The 14,996-nt window shown below is 48.3% G+C and overlaps 1 protein-coding gene across 3 annotated transcripts in view; it reads left to right on the forward strand.

Moving 5' to 3' along the window:
* The window catches only part of PLXNA4 (plexin A4), a 429,278-nt gene that overhangs the window by 326,398 nt on the left and 87,884 nt on the right, over positions 1-14,996 (forward strand). For 2 of the 3 annotated variants that reach the window (XM_017728009.1, XM_008628864.2), the window contains exon 9: positions 896-1,010. In XM_017728009.1, coding sequence (XP_017583498.1) covers positions 896-1,010 — 115 coding nt within the window. Of the gene's footprint in view, positions 1-895; positions 1,011-14,996 lie in introns of those variants that run through there. The other variant, XM_017728010.1, reaches the window with a different exon arrangement.

A 14,996-nucleotide genomic window follows, 5' to 3' on the forward strand; every position in this document is an offset into this window, starting at 1 on the left:
GTGCGTCCCCCGCCTGTCAGGGACTTGTGCAGAGCCCCAAGGTCCCCCCAGAGCCTCCTTTGCTCCAGCCTGAGCCCCTTTCCAGCTCCCTCAGCTGCTCCTGGGGCTCCAGACCCTTCCCAGCTCCGTTCCCTCTCCTGAACATGCTCCAGCCCCTCCATGTCTTTGCCATGAAAGTCTCCAGAGCGTGAATGACCAGGATTGTGCAGAGAGCTGGGTTTGGTTGCTGCTGAGCAGACATCTTATTAAATTTAAAGAGAAGTGTGGTGTAGGTCCAAGTCAGTGCTGTAACACAGCCAGGGGAGGTGTTTACAGCTCTGACCCTGCTCAGACCCCGGGGCACAGGAGAGTAAAGCCTTGTATGATGGAGGGAATGGCTCTTCCCTGCACCCAGAGCAGGTGATGCTGTAAATATGCCCTCTGCTTCCCAGGTACCTGCTCCAACAGTCTTTACTTCTCTGCTGAGATGAAAAAAATGATAATACAGTTAATATATTTGCAGGAACCTCATCACCCTGATCAGAACTCACACCAATAAACCTGTGGGACACAGAACATTCCCTGCTTCATCTTTGGTTTTCTGGCTTTGGTACATCCCAGTTTGTCTCTGGCCTCTGTGTCGTGTGTGGGAGAATTAACCAGATGGGATTGTTGGTGCCCACGGCAATCAAAATACAATAAATATTTATTACTCCTCTAGCTGCAATGATATGAATCCAATCTAAATTATTTAATCATATGGGATATTTGAGAGGCCAGGGCATCCTGCCGGTGTTGGGTCAGTGCAAAGCCCATGTCCTCCTGCAAAAGCAATGTTATCCAGGCTGTATTTCCCTCTGGGAAGGGTTGTCAGGACCCTGCTGGCCCAGTGACTTCTCTCTGTCTGTGTTTCCAGGTGCCTGTCGTGCGTGGAGAGCCCTTACCGGTGTCACTGGTGCAAGTACCGCCACGTCTGCACCCACGACCCCAGCTCCTGCTCCTTCCAGGAGGGACGAGTCAAGATGCCCGAGGTAGGCAGGGGCACAGGGAATGTGCCACGCATCTGGGATGCTCAGGGCTGATGTCACCTTGTCATTCCAGGATGCCTTCTCCACCTCCAGTCCCACCCTTTCCCTTCTCTGCTTCCCCTGCCCTCTCCCTTTGCAGGGATCTCCTCTCCCCTCTGCTCTTCCAGAGCCCCAGGGAGCTGCTCCCTCCCTCCTACACACCACAGGGAATGTGTAACCTCAGAAAGCCGTCACGAACTCCTGGCACCTATGGTCTGGGAGGGATGGAAACACTGCTCATGCATCTCCTCCAGGAGAGAAGGAGGTTACCTACCCCAGGCTGCTGAGATCTGGGGAGGATTTAGGGCTTTGGCCATGGGGTCAGTAGGTTCCAGCTGTATTTGGAACACCTTTGGGGCTTTGTGGGTTTGGTGCCTAATGGCAAGTGCATCCAGCTGCCTCCAGATGAGGCCAGGGGGTGCCTCATTGGCACTGACTGAGCTGAACTGGAGCTTGGGGCTTGATACAGAGCTGCAAATGCTGCCTGGCTGGTGGTGTAACCAAGGAGCCCTTGGAGGCAAGTGGAGCTCAGGAGAATACAAATAGGAAATCACTTAATTCCCTCCTGGTCCCACATGTAGTGTCTTCATACTCCTGTGACATCCCCATTCCCTCCCACCCCTTCTGTAAATGCTGGTTGAGCTGTCACATTTGTGCTGGTTGAAATGTTCTGCATCAGATGTCCTGACCTGCTCTGGCACTGTGAAAAGCCATAAATACTCATGAGTTCTCCATCCACCAGGTTCAGGATTTTCTGTAAAACTACTGGAAAATGCTGAGGAGCTGGACGGTTTGGCACCCTCTCCTTGGTGGTGAAGGGGTGAGGAAAGGCACCCAGGGTTATCCCAGCCAGAGAGGCCCTACTCCCTCTCATAGAGCCTTGTCACACTTTGGCCAGTCCTGCTGGCCACAGGTTTCTGTCCCTTCCGCTCCAGGCACTGTAGGAACCTCATCCTGCTGAGTAGGATCCCCTGGGACACTTTGCCTCAGTTTTCCACTGTGCAATGTCACCACCACCACCACTGCTCTCCTCTGGTGTGCCTCACGTACCAAGGACCCGCCTTCCCAGCTCCCACCTCTCCTCTCCTCCAGTCTCCTCCCCAAGTGAGGTGCCTACAAACCTCAGTGCATCTCCTGATCCATCAGGGAGGAGATCAAGAGAGTTATCCCAGTTTCTTAGGGAAGGGACAGGGGATGGCACAGCCACTGGTCTTTATCTTCTCCAAGGTGTTGCTCTGCAGAACTGGGGAGGAGGCAGAAACTCATCAAATGCTGCCTGTTTTATCTTTATCACCTCCCTTCTAGGTCTGTTTCTGAAAGATGTCCTCTTCAGGAGACAGCTCCATTCTGAGGGGCTTTGTCTGTCACTAGAGTTTGCTCTTTGTCCCTTCTACCCTCTTCAACAGAGAATTTCCTGCTAAGCTTTGTGTACTCCCTTTCTGATCTTGCAAAAGTGAGATTTTCATGGCAGCAGGAAGAGGCACAAACCTGACCTTGGAAAGCCACAATTGATCTACAAGGCAATGGCAGTATCATGCAACACATGGATGTTACACAGGTCATTGCTAACGGGGGCTACAGCAGCTTTTTGCCTTCTCTGGGCACAAATGGGATCTCATTTCCCTGGGATACAACATTTGGAATGATCTGCTAAGCTCAGGATCTGGTTTTGCTGTCTGCTCCACAGAGGAAGAACTGGAATGACAAAATCTGCAAGGATAAAGGCCTTGAAACCCCCAAAACTTTCAGAGCTTGCTCTGTGCCTGGCAATGTTGAGAAATGCCCTGCAGCTTCAGGGCCCTTCTCGTTCCCTCTGTGTGTTTGTGCCTCTCAAGGGCTGGGCAAGGATGGCATCACAAGTGCACTGAGACAAACAGATTTACAATCACTCTGTGGCCAGAAAGAGTTTTTGTTTTTTTGGTCAAATGGCACTTTGAACATCTATCTCCCACACTTGAAAAGCCATCTTCTCACTGGCTCACCACTCTCATTGAAACTTCCACTGCATATTTTTTACTGTCATCAGTAACTCAACCATTTTCTGTCCTGTGCACTTGCCTATTTGTTGAGTGGGTTCTCTGAACAATAGAAACCATTCAGTACCTTGACAAAGCCAAGCCTGGCTCCTCTTTGCCAACCCAGACCTTCACCTGGCTCCTGGTGACGCAACGTGACCCATGAGGTTGTCAGGCCCCAGGTCTGCTCCCATCTTCAGCAGTGCTCAGAGTGCACCCTCACCTTGAGTGACTATTTTTACTGGCCTCTCATCTCCATTTTCCTTTCAGTCCTTTCCTCTCCCAGCATTTAGAGCCCTGGAGGGTGAGGAGAGGGAAGGCTTTGCCACTACCCAGGCGTGAGTACCAGCTAAGCTGGAAAATCTTGAGGAGGTGCTGATGGGAAGCGTGGGGTGGTTGGACCATCCCATTTGTCTCTTCATGATTTTGCTGAGCAGATTAACTTGGGCATCTTCCCAAAACAAATACTGGTGTTACTCTGTCACATGGACCCATGCCAGAAACTCCCTCCCTCTGGAGTCATCACTGCTGGCACACCAAGCCTTCACCCTCCTCCTCACCACAGCCTTCACCTTCTCTTGCTACACCCACCCTCAGGTGATTTTTTTTTCCTCTGTTTGGCTGTACAACATCTTGCCATCCTGTGGGAAGAGGTTTCCCACTCTCCAGATGGCCTGGGCTGCAAATGGGCTCGTTGGGCTGGCACCCCTCAGCCCTGGGCCAGTCTGGAGTGCTCTGAAAGGGAGCCTTGTGTCCTCCTGACTCCATCATCTCCTTAGGATGCCTCACAGGTTTCTGGGCTCCCACAGGCTCAGCCTTTAATTTAGGCTTTGTTCACGTTCTCTGAGAGGATCTTGGGATTTTTGCTTTTATTTCCTTGTAGTATGAATTGCCAATTAGTGCAGGATGCTGGATGAATTTGGGACTGATCCAGAGGGACAGCAGAAAGGCTTTGGCTGCAACCCACATTGTCCAGAAAATGCTGTTACCTGCCATCCAAGGGGAGCCTTTGAACTGCCCCCTGGATAGCTGGGACCAGCCAGCCCCAGGCTGGGAAAGGCAAAACAGCCAGAGATGTAGAAAGGACAGAAAGTGCCTGTTCCCTCTCCATGAACACAGGGATACAACTTTCTTACCTGCCACTTGTCAGGCGAGTCAGTTCTGTCTGTGACACATCTGGATCAGCCACTCTGGGAGCCTTGGGAAAGCCCATGTTTGCTCCAGTGAGGAGCTCCAGCTCAGTCATAAAGCAGGAGTGTTTACGATTGTGGCACTGATCTTAATCACAGAGGGTTCATGATGTCCCCAGATGATTTGTGGAAGAAATACTTCACCTTGGCGTGTAATTTCCCTTTACAGCAGGTTTTTGAAAGCCAGGCCCACTCGCTTGAAATATACTGAGTGACTTCTTGCTTTAGAAAGGGGAGCCAATATTGTTACAGAGGCAGGAAGGGAAAGCATGAGGGAAAAAAGGACATTTTAATACTGAAGTGGGTTGCTGTTGGTGCTGCTGTTGTTCCTCCCAAGGAGCTGATGACAAAAGTGCAGGGAATTAGTCCCAGAGATAGAAGGGAGTGGAATTTTTGGGTTTTTTCTTTGCCATCCTCTCTCTGCTTCAGAGTCTGAGCACAAACCATTGCATTGCAGATTCACACACTGAAATCAACCCTTCCCTGACACAATCACCAAGCAAGAGAGCTCAGCCACTTCCTTCTGTAAATGGGCAAGACAGTCAACAAGAACTGGGGGGAAACTGAGGCAAGAGGTGTAAAATGATTGATCTGAGGGTCTCCAGTGTGACAGAGGCTGTAGAAACCACACCTGTCTCCTGATATCAATTACCCAATGCTGGTTGCATCATCTGTCTTGTCTCCTGGATCTGCTCTGATCTAGGGAGTAGTTTTCATGTCAATATTTCTGTACAAGGATGGGATGCTGGGGTAGCCTGCTCAAGTTGATGGGACAAAGGAATAAATCTTTTATTTGTGCCTTTTTCTTGAAGATGAACATTATCTTGTTCCAGGCCTTGCAAGGATTTTAGCTTTGTGTAAGGGAAAAAGAGGGGGAAAAATGGCAAAAGCCAAAAGCAAGCCTAGATAACAAATCTATTATTCACCAGGTTTAACAGATACATAATCATTTAATTACCTTGAAGGAGGTTTTCATCTTTCCCTGCTCAGCCGACATGTGTGTGCGTGTGTTTTTCTTCCTTCCCCAAACAAGCCTTTCATTAAAAGGATTTTCATCTGCTGCCTAAAAAGAGAAGAGAAGAAAAGATCTCGCACCGAGGTGTTTTATGTCGAGTTGTACGTGCTAATGACAGCAAAGCCCACATAAAAGGAACAACTGCTTCAAACATTCATTTGTCAGGAGCGATGGGGAGCCCTGTGGGCTGCAGGCTGGAGAGCAGCTGCCGAGGAGCAGAGCCCCGCTTTGCCCAGGGTTTGCTCCTGCCTTGTGCCAAACCACGAGCTGTCCTGGTGGTCTCCACCACCACTGCAGTGATTTAGCTCTGCCTGGCTATTGGTCCTGCTTGGGAAGGTGTTTGTTGGGAAACGGTGGAAGGAAGGGGGAAAAAGGAAGGTGGAGAGTGGTGATGACAGCTCACGCTGAAGGGATGGACATCTAAGAAGCATTTGGATAATGTCCTTAAGAACAGGCTTCAAATTTTGGTCATCCCTGAAGTGGTCAGGCAGTTGGACAGGATGGTGGTTGTAGGTCCCTTCAAACTGAAAAAATTCTATTCTTTCCTATTCTATTCTATTCTATTCTATTCTATTCTATTCTATTCCATCCTATCCTATCCTAATTTATTTGTATTAATGCCCATGTTTCCTCATCATGGACTTCACAGTAAACTCAGCATTCTCCATCCTGCTGCTCCCTCTCAGTGTGACTCAGAGAGGACTTTGCCCCAAGGTCTCCAAAACCCAGACAGGTTTCTAGGCCCTCCAAATGTCCTCTTTTGTCCCATTTTCAAGGTGCAGAAGGAAGTCACAGCACCCACCTCCTCCCAAAATGCACCCCAGTGAACTGGGTGGCTGCACTGGGGAGGGGACAGAGGACCTGCTGGGCCATCAGGTGACCGTGGACAACTCCTTGCTCCCTTGCATCAAAAACCCTTCTGATGATGCATCTTCAGCTGTTGCTGTGGCAACTGCTCGGTTTCCATCCCTCTCCTCTTTCCAGCTTCACTTAACCCATCTGGAGAGGCGACTGCTGGAAGCCTCGGCCCCTGCTCAAATGAACGCACCTCTCCTTTCTCAGGGGCTGTAACGACAGCTCCAGTGAGGCCAACCCCAGAGCTCCAAACCCTTTCCTGGCTTGTCAGTTATCCCCTCATTTATCCTGGCACCTGTCTGTCATTAAGGGGAGGGTGTGAGGTGGAGTTTCTATGGCAACTGCAGGCTGCCTTCCAGTGCTGTGAGCAGGCAGGGACACCGGCAGCCACCCCATGCAGGTGGGATCTGCACACATTTCGTGGCACCTGCAGCAGAGGGGGTTGGCGTTTAGCATCTATTTCACCCTTAGGAGGGTTTCCAAGCACGTGGGATGGAGTTCAGTCTGCTCTGCATCATGTCCAGCGGAGGCAGAAGTAATCCAGGAGGAGGCTGCAGCTGATGGTTTGGATCCAGCTGTGCCTTGGGACTCCTGGTGGTTTGGCATTTCAGCCTGTGGCATTTCAGCTCCCATCCGTCATTACAAGCCCTTTCCCAGAAAAGGAGATGTGTCCTGTACCGGGTACATCCTCTTCAGAGGGGGTGCTTCAGATAATAATGGGAGGAAATTAAACACAGAAATTGGAGGCTGGACAAAAAGCCTCCCCCTTGTTCATGGAGTCTTGTTAGAGCATGAAAATACTGCTCAGAGCCAGTGTCAGAGCCACAGGTTTTATTTCAGCAGAGGAGAGTTGTATTTCTGACTCTGAGTTCACCTTTCCATGCCTCTGATTCCCTCACACCCTCTGATTTGGGTAAGCACTTCCAGTTAATAGGTGCTTGTACCATCCTTAGTTCCTGGAGCTGTGATCTCACAGTGGGGGCTGCTCATGAGAAGCCTTTGAGCATGTACAAACAAATTAGATAATTTGCTGTTGTTTGCCAGTCACAGTGACTTGCACTGAGGTGAAGAAGAAGATGAGTGTGAAGTGGCTGCTTCTGTTATTTTTGGCTATCTTTTGCCATCTCTGAGCCTTTCTGCCCTGCAGTCTTTCAGCTGGCAGGGGAAAAGGCTGGTAACATGTTCCATTTCTGCAGTAACTTTTAGCAGGGTTTCAGAGATTTATTGTTTCATAGAATCATAGACTGGTTTGGGTTGGAAAGGACCTTAAAGTTAATTTTGTTCCAACCCCCTGCCATGGGAAGGGACACCTCCCACTATCTCAGGGTTCTTCAAGCCCCATCCAACTTGGCCTTGGACACATCCAGGGATCCAGGGGCAGCCACAGCTTCTCTGGGCAACCTGTGCCAGGGACTCACCACCCACAGAATAAATAATTTCTTTTTGATATACATCTCATGTATCTAATATCTAATCTATTTCTGATAATTACGGTGGTGGATCTGCAGGAAATCTGTCCTGGTGCCCAACAGCTCCATCTCATGTCCCCTCGTTGAGACCTTCAACCAAATCACCACAGGAACTGAGAAATGATGGAAAAAGGCTTTTCTGAGAGCAGTTCATCCTACCTTAATGTGCATCTTGTTTTCTTAGAGCTCAGCCTCACCTTGTGAGTGACTAATCAAGGATCCGCTCGTGTGATTTCGAGGAGCAACTCAGGGAGCTTGGTCAGAATGAGAGATATGAGAAACATCTGACACTGAGTACTGTGTCCCCGCTGTTTTTCGTAACAGTTGGGCTGCTCATCTTTGTCATGCAGGATTATCTATCCCACAGGACACAGTGATCTCAGAATGCAGCAGGGTAATGTTCATCTGTCCCCGCCAACACAGCATCCTTGAAAAAACACCAGGAAGAGCTTATGTTGTTTTGAAAGCCTAGCTCAGTGCAGTGCCATTGTAATGCCTCAAGTGGCTAGAGGGTTTTCTGGCTCTCTGGATATCTGTCAGGACTGCTGGGATCCCTGTGACATCCTGCAGTCCAAGGGAGGAAGGACAATTCCCCATTCAGACAGTCCAGGGTGATGTCTTGGCTGGGAAGCCAAAAGATTTCGCTTATCTCCATTGTATCATCAGCTGCATTCACTGCTTTGGGGCCTGGCCAAGGAGAAACATTCTCAGGATGTTGAGGCTGCAGATAAGAGGTGAGGCTGGAATGTGTCTCCTGCCTTGCTTGGGGCACCTCCAGGAGGCTGAGCCCACACCTTCCTTCCCTGCCTTGTCTTTGAGCATGAGTCCATTTGCTTTGGCTTGGGTGTTATCTCATGCTGTCATGGATCTCGGGGAGGGGGAGGATGATAAGAGCCGTGATATCATGGTCTTGACCTTCCCACTGTGGAAGCCAAACTAGGATGACTCCCTGGGCTTCTGTCCTGGTTTCTGAAGGAAGTGGGTTTGCATCAATGTGACCTCTGTACAACCTCCAGCCCATCTGTTCCTCTGTCTCCTCTGTTCGCTTCCAATCTCATTGGCCATTTTTGGCCTCATTGGGCCAAAGTCTGGAGCTCTCAAAGTTCCAGAGAGTCTGGAGTTCTCAAGTTCCTACTGACTCTGTAAAAATGCGCAGCTTAAGAGGAGAAATAGACTTTCAGTCCTCTCTTAGGAAGAAAGTGCTACACCTTGGGTTCAACCCTCGTTAGACCCCAGAAATCCCCATGTGAGAGTGTTGTCATGGGAATGCCTCTCACTTCTGAGGAATTCTTAGTTGGATAATGTCCCTTACGTGTGCAAAAGCCATTTCTTGGCACTGGTTAATACTGAACTTCATTGAGGAGTGGCAGTTCAATGTCATTATCATAGAATCAGAATGATTTGGGTTGGAAGGGACTTTTAAAATCACCTAATGCAACCCCTCTGCCATGGGCAGGAACATACACAAGAGTTCTTGTGAACTTCTGATAGAAGTCCTTATAGAAGGACAGCAGGCTGGCTGGGAAGGGTGCAGATTTATACAGTCATAATTAGAGAAAGAATTAATTACTGCTTTATGAGGTGCCTGTGCTCTGCTCCGTCCTTTCCACGGCTTTGCACAATCCAGTTTTCCTGTGTGAGTTATTTGGAGGAACTCTCTTACTTAATCAGCGTTTTCCTTTAACAAATGATGGATTGCCCAAGTAAATACATGGTTTTCTTGTCTCTTGCACATACACCACCTTCCTCAATGCTCATATTCATATTATTTTTGATTTCCAAACTCAGGAAACACCAAGACTGAGGCTGCTCACATGTCCCCAGTAGCCTCTTTCCAGCGAGCAGATGGACCTCATGACAAAACCATCGACTATTTTTGTCACTAGTCCACTCCCCTAATCCAGTGACCAGAAGGCTCCTGCTCTCTGGATCATTACTTCTCCTTCTGAGAGTGTGTCAAGGCAGCAAAGGGCTGAAAGAAAGCTAATGTTGTGTCTCTATTTAAAAAGGATAAATGTGGTGCTTGGATAATTATGGCAGCATGACCTTGATCCTCGTGAAATAATGGACCAGCTAAGAAAGACTCTATTAATAAAGAATTAAAGGAGGGTAAAATCATTAATGTTCATCAGCAGTGATGTGTGGACTGACTTCAGAGGGAGAATAGTCCTGGGTTAGGATCAAGCTCTCAACAGACCTGGGTCACTTCCCAGCACTGCCTGCGTGGCCTTGGGGGAATCCCTTTGCTCCCAGTCACCAGGAGTGGGCAGTGAGCCGTGGGAGGGGAGGTTGGTTGTCTTCATTTAGATCCTGCTTTTGAGCAGCCGCTCTGGCGATCAGCATCACTCATCGCTCCCCAGCCTTCACAACCCCGAGGCCAGGGACCCAGGGCAGATGAGCTGATGATCTGCCCAGCAGTGGGGAGGCCCTGGAAGAGGTTTCATAGAGCAATTTTGGCTGTCCCATCCCTGGAAGTGTCCAAGGCTGGGTTAAAGTGACCTGGTCTAGTGAAAGGTGTCCCTGCCCATGGCAGGGGCTGGAATAAGATGATCTTTAATGAATGTCCCTTCCAGCTCAACCCATTTTATGATCTGCTGGTCTCCCTCCAGCTGTGGTATCTGTGCCCTAATCTGTGCCACCACTGAAATGTGCAGCTGCCAGAGCAGACAGGGCTGAAACAGGGCCAAACCTCTTCCCTAGCCTGGCCACCAGCCTCCAGGCCAACCACCTTTGCCAGGCACCAGAACCCCTTCCAATGCCTGACAAAAGAGAGCTGGAATTTTCTCCTGAGTGTGTGGAAGACTCTTAACTAGAAAGGAGCCACCAGAAGTGACAGAGATGCAAGGACTCAATTATTCCTTTGTTGTCTCTGCAGATGTTTACACTTCCCATAAATCCTGTTGCTTTCTCCTCATCAGCTGCCTTTAAAGTTTGGAGCATTTTCCTCATGTATTATTACTTTTGCTGTGCCAATAAATAAGCACACCATCAATCAAACTAACAACACTGTACACTTAGGAAGTGCAGATAAAATATATGGTGCATTAAAAAATTCTTTGACCGGGTGAGCTTTTTTCAGAGCTGGTTTGATTGCTGCTGGTGCCGATGTAAATTTGGGGGAAGTATATCCAGAAATTTATGGAGCTTGGATTCCTGCCTGCAAGGCATTGACCTGATTCCACTTTATAACATAATAATGTTCACCAGCACCGTTTGTGTAAATTTTAAATATAATTTTTACGACGCTAAGAATTAGTGGTATAATAATGTAAACACAACGTGGACTGTAACTCACCCCTTCTCCTCCGGCACTGGGGATGGAGAGCTCCTTGCTGCTTCCTTCTCCAGATTGTTCAGGATCTGGGAAGCTGTGCAGGAGTCTAAACCAGTTTGTAAGCCCTGGAGCCCTGGGTTTGCAGCAGCACAGGGTGGCTGCTAAACAAGCCTCGGGTGGTGACCCCGTGTGACTGTGCAGAGGTGTGAGAGACAACTTCAGGCAACAGATTCCAGGCAGTCCCTGCTGCCTCTCATTTGTAAACTTGCTTTTTTCCTGCTTTTTATCCAGGTGAAATCGTATTTCTCCAGTCAATGAAATGTTAGGGGGGTTTTGCCTCTTTTTTGCCTGTTTTCTCTCTCCTTTTTCTCATTCCTTGCCTTCCTTTTCTTTCTCTTTCCTTGGTCTGTTTTTGTTTTGATGGTTTTTTTAATCTAGTTTAACTTACCGAGCATCCAGATGCTGTGGTCTAGATATCTTTATAAAAACCCAGTCCCTGCCTCTCAACTCTTACCCTCTTGACTTGATTACAGCAGAGTGGGCGGGTGACAAAGCCAGAGGGAATGCAGAGAAAACAGAACATTATAGCTCGGCAGAGCAGATGAACAAAAGATGTATTTATTTACGTAATATCTGAGTAAATAACATTCGGAGTTTCATTTCTTATGGGGCCCCAAAGGGCCTGAGTGAGTCAGTCTTGGTCACCACCACTTAGATTCATTTTATAGTCTTTTTTTTTCAGGCAAGATGGCTTGGATAAGGCACAAAGATGGTTGCTGGATGAGGGATATTGAAAGGAAAGTCTTAAAAATAAACTCCTAAAGTTGAGGATGGAGAAATGGATTTTAATGGCAGAGAAAAGAGGAACTGGATGCTTTGAGTAATGAAGGAATTAGTGCTGGCATGAAGTAATGAAGGAGTAATGAAGGAATTAGTGGTCTGTTCCTGAATGGAGGTGACTCTTACTCCTCTGGGAAAGGAAGAGTGAAAACCCATTGCCAAGGGCTGAGTTTATCTGGCCAGTGGTGCCTGCAATGCCCTCAGCATTAGGTGAGCTTTAGTTTCCTTCCATAGAAAGTGGAGATCCAGCCAATTCTACCAGGGATGATGAGGGAGGATTGCAAAGGAAAAGTTGGAAAGTTTCCCTCCCCTGAATGCTCTGTGTGACATGAGATGCACAAGCAGAGATGAGTGAACTGGGACACCAGCATAAGGTGGGAGCTGTTGGTAGGTGGGGGAGCTCATTGTATTAAACCTTCATGGATGTGTTCCCTGTTCCCATGTGGAATGCCTATCATCCAAAGTAGATAAAGCTCCTTTTCTACTGGAAAGTGGAAAACACTTTGATGCCCCTTTGGATCATAGTCCTGACCAAAAACAGCAATGGAGAGTGAAAGTGTGCAAAATAAGGTTGGAAGAAAACCTGTGCAGTATCACAAGGCTGTGAAATATCCCGACATGCCTTTTCCTAGGAGAGGAACTTGGGGTATTTGATCAGTCTCCAGCTTATACTGGGAAACAGCACAGTGAAACCTCCATGAAGTCGTAACTCGGGATGTATGAAGCACCATAAAGAAACCAAACTAATTAGTTCAGGGCTAAGACCACATGGCCTCAGAGAGCTCTCCTCATTCTCTTTAGCAGCATCCTCATGATGGCTCTCACTGGTGACTGGCTCGGACTCAGCTCTGATGAAGGCCATAACACACATGTGAGAGAAAAGGTCCTCATATTTCTGAGGCTTTATTATTCCTGCAAGCTACAACAAAACACATTTGCAGGCGCTCTGTGAGGAGTTATAAATAAAGAAAATTAAACTACCATCGACCCAATGAGTACAACCCATTTCGTGCAGTGTTTTTGCTGCAAAAGCTCTCTGACTTGGTAATTGGCAAAATTTTGGTGATGTGAGGTGTGCATCGCTGCTGATACCAGTAATTGGCAAGGGTGGAGGATATTATTTTAAATGGACTGACTCATTTGAAAGCATTCAAGAACCAGAATGGAGCTACACACACAAAATGAATCAACAATTATTCTCTGGATTGGGAACCAGCTCCCCTTAGAGTCAGGCAAAAGGTTTAATTTATTATATATCAAAGGCAAAAAGGATGGGATTGTGCCTGTCCTTGCTGAAGTTGTTGGCAGTCTATGATTTTATTTCCCCTACATCCTGTGAGAACTGTATTTTTCTAGCCTAGGTGATGTCCACAGCAAAGGAGAAGGGTGAAGAGAAAGTGCCTCCACTGTAAAATGTCCAAGATAACTCTTTTTTACAGAGCCTTCTGCTTGGGACTGCTCTGGGCAGGTTGATGTTTTCCCCTCAAAACCACAAACCTGGCCATGCACCCAAAGCTTGACACAGGCTGCAAAATGAGTTCTGTGTTTGAATCTGAACCCAGAGCCTGGTCCAAGCTCTGAGGTTTTATGCAGTACATCACCCAATGAAATTGCCTTTTCCCCTCCCCGTTTCAATTAGAAAGAACATTAGGTCAATCAGATAAAGCCACATTGGGAGGATTTCCTCTTTATGGCGCTTGCCTCTTCAATTATCTATAATGAACTTCCTCACAGCACTGCAAAGCTTTTTATATGCAAACGAACCCTGTTTTGGGGCTGCCTCAATCACAGCTTGTTAATGAACTTGAAACAAGTGTTATCGGAAAGGTTACAGCACCAGTGGTGGAGGGGAACGGGATAAAGCCACACAAGAAAGACCAGGCTGAAGAGCTGGGATTGGCCTGCAGGTAACAGAGTGGACTATCTCCAGCCTCCATCCTGCAGCCCCCATCAGAGGCTTTTCTCTTTGACAGACATCAAGTAAAATGCCCACTCCTGGGAAACGGCTGCTCGGCAGCAGATAGGGCTTTCCCATCCTCCTGCCCCACTGATTCCCTCTGCCAGTGCATCTCTCTCTCAACTCCTGGAGCTGGGGAGAAAAAAGACATGGAGAGGCTGTTGCCAAGGTCTTTTCTTGTGCCACAAGGAAGAGAGGCAGCTGAGGCAGAGGTGCCAGGAAATGTTGAGCAGGTGATGGGGAAGGGTCAGGGGTGTTGAAGCTTTAAGATCCCAAATGGTGTTTGCACCTGGTATCTGCTGGTGTAATCAGCACTGGAATCTCTTTAATGCAGCCTAAACCACCTCCTTCCCAGGCCTTTTGGGCTTTTATAGGTCTTAAATCAGCCAGAATTATAGATTATGCCTCACTTTCTCGTGCTGAGTAGCTGCAGTGAGCCTTAATGTTGGTGTGCCGTGGTAGGGTATAGCCACTGAACCTGAGGTTGGGAGGACTTTCCTGATGGGCAAGCCTTGCTTTATTGCCAAGAAAAATATCTCTGTGACACTTTACACACTGTGTTTCAGCATGAGGAGTTCCCTGGAGAGGTTTCATCACAGGACAGAGCAGCAGTGAGAGCAGGGAGTGCTGGAGCAGGGTGTAGCTCCTCAATCCTCAACCCCCAAGAGTGCAGAGGGAGACAGGGATAAAGTTCATCCCTGCATTGCAGTACCCCATGGGCTTTCCTCCTCCAACCCTTCCACCTCCCAGTCAGGTTAATGGGATGGCTTATTAAGCCTTGGCAGCACACATCAAGCCAGGCCTTGTGCCAGATTAGCTCAGGCCAAGAGCCACTGGATCCAAGGTGGTTCATCTCCTCCCAGATCCTGTGGCTGTGCTTGGCTGTCCTGGTTGTGGTGCCAGCCCGGGCAAGGCCTGTTGGAACCCATGCTAGCTCACAGTTACTTCCACCATGAGCATCACCCTGTAAGTGCAGATAAAAAAATCATCTCTCAGACTCCTCAGTCTGGCACCCCCTTAGGACAGACCCTCAGACCCACTTTGGGACTGGGGAAGGCTTCTGGACTCCACTGCAGGGATGCACTGGGTGGTTACTGGATTTTCTCCCTGCCCCTGGCCAGGGATGAGCTCACATCCTCCATGTGATGACTGCTGGTTCTTGTAATTCTGTCCCTGCTTGGTGTAACTACAGATGTTACACGTCTAATCCATTTCTTTATCTCCCTAAGCTATTTGCTTCACTAAGATGCTCCCACCATCTGCTCTAACAAGCTTCCAGGCTCTCAGAGAGCCATAAATTTCACTTTTGAACCCTTCAGTCCCTTTTCCTACTTT

This window comes from Corvus brachyrhynchos, unplaced genomic scaffold (genome assembly GCF_000691975.1).
Source record: "Corvus brachyrhynchos isolate BGI_N302 unplaced genomic scaffold, ASM69197v1 scaffold182, whole genome shotgun sequence".
NCBI lineage: Eukaryota > Metazoa > Chordata > Aves > Passeriformes > Corvidae > Corvus > Corvus brachyrhynchos.